The 6,471-nt window shown below is 47.5% G+C and overlaps 1 protein-coding gene across 1 annotated transcript; it reads left to right on the forward strand.

Moving 5' to 3' along the window:
- The first annotated feature begins 202 nt into the window (after positions 1-202).
- Positions 203-6,172, forward strand: LOC125508648 (uncharacterized). The gene is made up of 6 exons (XM_048673410.1): positions 203-757; positions 1,733-1,822; positions 2,861-3,163; positions 3,246-3,383; positions 3,530-3,763; positions 5,691-6,172. The coding sequence occupies exons 1-6, from the start codon at positions 344-346 to the stop codon at positions 6,057-6,059; spliced, it is 1,548 nt and encodes a 515-aa protein (XP_048529367.1). The 5' UTR covers positions 203-343; the 3' UTR covers positions 6,060-6,172.
- The last annotated feature ends 299 nt before the right edge of the window (positions 6,173-6,471 follow it).

Raw genomic sequence — 6,471 nt, forward strand, 5'->3', positions numbered from 1 at the left:
GTGTGACACGCTTCGTATTTATGGTGAAATCACCTAATAATATTTGATGCTTTGAAGAGAGAGACACTTACAAAGTTAGAGACACTTATTTTGGGACCGATGGAGTAGATGTAGTAATTTTTAGAGTTGATCTAGCATTTTAAGTCGCAGAGAGTAAAAGTAAACTAGTGATTGCCAGCTAAGCTAAACCCGCTCACCACGCACACCCCACGAGGCGAAAACTTCAGCGTTTTCCGCCTTTCCTCCCTCGCACGGTCGTTTCCCTCCCAGCTTCGACTCCTCCGCACCAAAACTAAAATCCAGCAGCAAGCCAAGCCAAGCCAAGCCAGGCCAGGCGCCGCGGATGGCGTCGTCGGCGTTCAAATCCACCACCCGCCGCAACCTCCACGGCTCAGCCGACCGCCCCGTGCATCCACCGCCCCACTGCCCCCGCCGCTCCCGCAGCGTCACCCCTGCGCCCCGCCGCGACCGTCTCCTCGGGGATTACGCCGGCACCACCCGCACCAACCCGCTCTTCGACCGCGGGGGGAGGGCCTCCTCTCCACCTCCGCCGCCGGAGGACTCTGGGGACAGAGGGAGGAAGGAGAGCAGGGGTCGCGGCTCAGGGAGGGCGCGGTCGGTGTCCGTCGCGCCGCCGCAGCGTCGGCGCGCTGCCACCTCGGCGCCGTCGTCGGCAGGCACTGATGGCGGTGGTGGAGGCAGGGCTTCCCTGGCGCGGTCGGTGGTCGGTGAGGCACGGCCGTGCCGCGGCTCCGTGGTTGGTGACTTTCTGCTTTGAGCTGGGATTTTTCATCTCCGATAAAGATTACAGCTTTACTTTCGTTTGGAAAATTCCGCACCTTTTCTGGCTGCTTTATAATTGGAAAAGAACAGATAAGGTTGAGCAGTACTGTAGTACTTTTTCTTGACAGACTTTTATTTCTCAAATTATAGCCATGTCGTTTACAAGAGGTTGAGAAATAAAATCAGGGATAGAACTTTTCCAAAACAATCAGCTACCGAGTTTGCTTCCCGAAAACAATGAGAAAACGAGACTTTTGCATAGTCACAAATCAACTGATCGCATTCTGGGATCGTTGCAATCTCCTCACCATGGTAATCATCCTGTTTTTGCATGGACTTCACCGCAAAGCTAGAGTCAAACTCAATATGAGCAATGTTGCATCCAATCCTCGCTGCCAAATAAAGACCATGCTTGATGGACAAAATCTCCACTGAATCAGCACTACTCATGTTGCAGTTGCTATAAACTGGCCACGATCACCACGTGCAATAGCCCCTATAGCACCATGAAGAGATCATTGGAAAAAGGTTGCGTCCACATTAACTTTAATAGAGCCCCTGCTAGGCCTTTTCCGCAACTAATTATTATGTTTGGTTAGAACCTTTAGGAGAGCGCCTTGATAGCAAGTGTGGTTCTGCCCGGGGTTTGTATCATTTCTCCGTTCACAGTTTGGCGTCTTTGCCACCACACATACCAAGCTGCAACAATTACCAATTCCGGTATAGGGGGTTCACCCGCTCCTGTGGTAGCTTTGACAGTACTTTCTACTTCTGTCTACCAGGCCCTCGTGGTGCTGGTTCCCTGCAAAAAATAAAAATAAAAATGAATCGAGCCGCTCTTTGTCAGATTGCTGTATTATCTGTCCAGATGAGTCTAGAAATGTTTATGCTGTGTTAGCTTGGCGATTCGTATTACTAATGAAGGATTCTGTTCTTGTTAAATTCACAGACAGATGTAGAAACCGTGGATTTATCAAGCAAAATGCAGTCTTGGAGGAGTCGTAATTCAGTTCCAAGTTCGTCATACGTATCTGTCAATGTGAGTTGCCCTTCTACTGTGGACCTTAGATTGAACCGTTTTTGTACATGACATCTTCAACAGTGCCTTGGTCCCAAACTTCACTCACACATTGGCTGATCCACACTGGTTGTATTAGTAACCATACTGTGTCACTGTACCAGAGTACCTGGGCGCTTATTCCTTAATGAAGGCGTTGCTGCGGAAGAAGTCGACTTAGTCGTAGCCTCATTGGTGTTTAGTCCATATCTTGTAATGGTTTGGCCGTGGTTGCCTTTGTTTTGTACTCTGATTAATTAGTAATAAGGATTGTTGTGTGCATCACATGATGCAGAAGCTGGGGGTTTAACCTCCTTTTCGGGAAAAAAGAGTACCAGTGCTAGGTGCCGAGCACCCGTCACCGGCGTCAGAGAGTGAAAGAATTGTTAACGTTTTATACGGAAAGTTAGCACATTATCTGGCCTATCGGAGAGATTTGATAGAAATAGAATAAGATCAAACTGGATCATGCATTTTGTGGATAAAGGCATTGCTGCCCTGTTTGTTTGAGCTTCAGGGGCCAGATTTAGCTTTGCCAGTAAAGCTGAATTTGGAATCTGAAACAAACAACTATTTCGTTTGCCAGTGAAGCTAGATCTTGGACCAGATTCAACTTTGCCAGTGAAGCTGGCTCTGGAATCTGAAACAAACAGCTATTTTGAATAGCTTTGCCGGTGAAGGTGAATCTGGATTCGGGCCATTTTCGGTGCAATTGCCTGAAGCACCTCAAAGTGTACTTCAGTGGCAGCTTTGCCAGTGAAGCGAATCCACATGTGATTCGAATCCAATCAAAGTTGAAACAAACAGGATCCAATCAAAGCTGAAACAAACGGGGCCTGCGTACTCTTTAAAGAGAACTAAGTCTCAGTAGGGGTTCGTAGTATGAAACTATGAAAGCAAGAAGAACATAACATGGAGTTCACATGCAGATATTTATTGACCAAATGCGTAATTTGAGACTATGTTTGATATTCTTCTTCTAAGTTGTTCACTGTGGTGTTGTTACTGTTTCATCAATAGGCCATCTCACAAATGAGCCATTCAACTGTCCCAGTGGAACAAGTTCTGGAAATTCCTCCTGAGTTCGATCCGGATTCTACTGAGTTTGTCTCGGATATAAGTGATTATGCAACAGAATTCAAACAGAGAGATGTTGTGGAAATTCCTCTTGAGTTTGATCCAGATGCTACTCAGCTGGTTTCAGTCGAAAGGCACAATGCGACCAAGCTGCAATGGGAGGGAATAGAAATCCCTCTTGAGTTTGATCCAGATTCTGTTGAGCTGGCTCCTGACATCACTGAGTACACATCAAAACTGAAACAGGTCTGGAAATATTATGGGTATTGTGCTAGGTCTTCAGTTCTATGCTGTCGACAAATATAAACATTTTGTTACTTGTCTGTAGTCACATGAGCGTGCTCGAAAGCTGCGGGCAGATTTGGCTGTTGAAGAGCAGCGCGAACAAGAACTGAGTAGAATGCTAAAGGGCATAGTGACTGTTCCAAGTTTGTCCGAAACGCATAAAAGGCGACCAAGGAGAAAGGTAATTCACTTGCTAGTCCATTTTATATGACTACATCTACTAGTGCTGTCTAGTTCTTGGTTAGTGCTGATAACGTATGATTTTGGGCTGTTTATTTCCCCGCTTATAAGTTTTAACTGACCTTTATTTCTGTATTGTGGTTCCAGAGTAGTATAGAGCGATTGAGAGTGTCAAGGCATTTGGCTGAAGAGGCAATCAGTTACTTCGAGGAGTGTGTTTCAATTTCAACATTAGACAGCACTGATTTCTCCTCACTCGAGGAACCTCATCAAAATTCAGGTGGGACTGTCCCGCAAAAGAGCAACAGTAGATTTCTCCTCAAAGGGGGGTCAAGCTCTTTAGGATCCCACTTTCCAACTGATCGACACAATTATAATGAGGTCAGTGAATCAATATACCACACTTGGAGTCTTGATTTTTCAAGTTTGGCCATCAATTTTGTTTTCTTGCAACGACTAGTGGTGGTACACTTTATTAAGACTGTCAGGTACAGCCTGGTTATTGTTATAGAATTTATTCCTGTGTTACATGGTCTAGAAATGGCAATATGCTAAGGGCTCTGATCATCTGCTTCTGGGGTGTTGGTGCAGAATATCTATTAACCATTTCTGAAAATGTAGAGAAATAGAGAGAGAAAAAGTAAATTCTGAACATGTGTTTGAAATAAAACTGTAGAAGCGCACTATGTTAATCTGCTCATTTTTATAGCTTAGAGGCTCAATGAGAACCAACCAAGTGTACCTCAACTGTGGTGATCATGAAAACTCAACTACAGTATGCTTTATTTTCATATATTAGAATCTGATAGGTTCATCATTCTCTTTTTTTTTTTGGAAAAGGAGGATGTACCCCCGGCCTCTGCATCTGGACGATGCATGCAACCATTTTATTAATTATTCGCAAAGACCATACAAGGTGATACATCAATAAGCCTGAAGCCACCATCTTGCCAACGCTGTTGCTACTCCTATCCCCTTGATGAAGGTGTGCCGAATGTCCGGGCCTAATACCAAACAGACATCGCACCGAAGCCTAACATCTAAAGCCGGATGCCCCATCCAAGCCACTACCTGGATTGGGTCACACACCGGCCCGGCACACTGCTAGTGAGCACCGCACGCTGCAAGGGCCGTCACCTCCATCTTCCATTGATCCATCCTCAGAGCAGAAGAACTGATGCACCGACCTTGCCAGGCCTCCCTGCCATCGACGCCACCATGACGCCAGACAGCTTCCTCCTCCCGCGCGAGTCCATCTCCTTGCATCGGACGCCGAGTCTCCACTGCGCCATGCCGCCGAGATCCGCCGCCAGCAATTTGTAAGCTGAAGCACCGCTCCACCAAAAAGCCTTCCACTGGTCCCTCGGTCCGTGTACACCTCCACGAATAACGCCCCCAAGAGGGAAACGACACCATAGCGCCGTCGTCATCTGATCTACTGATCTAGGGTTTCCCCCGGAGGTAGCATAGAGTGGCCTTCAACATCTCCACGGCGATGCCTTCAAGAAGGGAACGACGCAGACAGCACCGCCACTGCCGGCCTTGGCAGCTAGCCGATAGCAGGTTTTCACACAGATCTGTTCGAAGATCCTCCCTCAAGCATCTCGTGCACGGACTGTCACCATCTCTGCCGGGGACTGGACATAAGGGATCCAAGCAGCCGCTGCCTGACCGGCCATGGCACCACCACGGTGCCTACAGGCGGCGTCGCCAGGCCCACCACGCTCGCCTGTAGATGCACACCGGAACCGCCGGCCCGCCCAAGCCCATCTGGGCAAGACAAGACCCGCGATCCCGGCTGCCGCCACAGGGGCATCTCCGCCGCGGGGAGGTTGCGCCTCCGCTGCCGCCGCCGTCACGCACACCGTAGGGATCCCGCCGCTCCTTGCCACCGGATCTCCGTCGAACAATGTGCCGCCGTCGCCCGGAGAAATCGCCACCACCGCGCGATGGATAAGGCCCCGCCCCGCCATCATAGGCCAGACTTTGCCGGGGAGGCCTCAGGTGGCAGCTGGACGAAGTAGACGAGGGGAGGATGCTTAGGACCGGCGGCGCGATCGCCCCTCGTGTCGCCTAGGGTTGGCGACGCGGGGGTGGGGGTGGGGTCATCACTCTCTGTTTGTCATCCATTTGCAGCGGTGTTCTTATTCATAGGATTGTCTACATTTCAACTTTGAATCTTTATGGATTTATATGATAATACCAATGTTAAACTTTCTCACAAGGCATTTTAGCAGACCAAGATTTATGCAGATGGTTTGAATAATCTCAACCACAGATTAACAAATCCTTTTTTTTCTCCTCCCAGGAATCTGACAACCAAACCCAGTGCTCAATGAGCATCACTGGATCTGATGTGTCTGACGGTGTTGTCTTTAGTCATGCCAAGTCCCCTGGTTTGGGAACTAGAAACAATTCTAGTGATGATTTTGACACACCACGAAGCAAAAGTTCTTGTTTTTCTTTCACACACGAGCCAGTGAAAGCTGTCGACAATTGTGATGTTCGTCAATATCTAAGGAGTTTCAGCAGAGTAATCAGCAAAGAGAGGTCAAATTATTGTGCCGATGACTATGCTGTCCAGAAAGTGAGCGAGAACAGACTAACAGACATGGTGGCCTTTAAGAACCGGATAGAATATGGGGGCCTTATTCTTTGTAATATCAGAACATTCTGAGAGCAAATAGTGCCTGATGGTAAAAGAAAGTAATGTACTCCTAATCATCATGATGTAATTATATCCAATCAATATGGCAACTTTTTTGTTTGAAAAAAAGAAGGTTTTGTTGATTGCGCCTCTGCAGCGACACAGAGCCGTTATTTTTCTAATTTTAGTTTTATCTCATGTGATTATAATATATTTTGGGTCTGACTATATAACATCTAGATGTGAGATACTACTTCACATCTAAATTGTGACATCAGCAGAAGTCAGCGGTCGTTCAGCCCGCGTTGTCTTATTTTTGTTTTTCCCAACTGGAGCGTGACATCAGCCCACCGCGTCGTTCATTCTCTTTATTTGTTGCTTTCCCGACTGGAGCGCGAAAACAAATGTAAGCGATGCAGTACGTTGAATAGGAATTGAACTC

Source organism: Triticum urartu, chromosome 5A (genome assembly GCF_056163025.1).
Source record: "Triticum urartu cultivar PI428250 chromosome 5A, HENAU_Tu73, whole genome shotgun sequence".
Classification (NCBI taxonomy): domain Eukaryota; kingdom Viridiplantae; phylum Streptophyta; class Magnoliopsida; order Poales; family Poaceae; genus Triticum; species Triticum urartu.

Coding starts and splice junctions, on each gene's coding strand:
- LOC125508648 (XM_048673410.1), top strand. CDS start 344: ATGGCGTCGTCGGCGTTCAAATCCACCACCCGCCGCAACCTCCACGGC. Junction 3,164..3,245: donor ACACATCAAAACTGAAACAG/GTCTGGAAATAT, acceptor ACTTGTCTGTAG/TCACATGAGCGTGCTCGAAA. Junction 3,384..3,529: donor AAAGGCGACCAAGGAGAAAG/GTAATTCACTTG, acceptor TTGTGGTTCCAG/AGTAGTATAGAGCGATTGAG.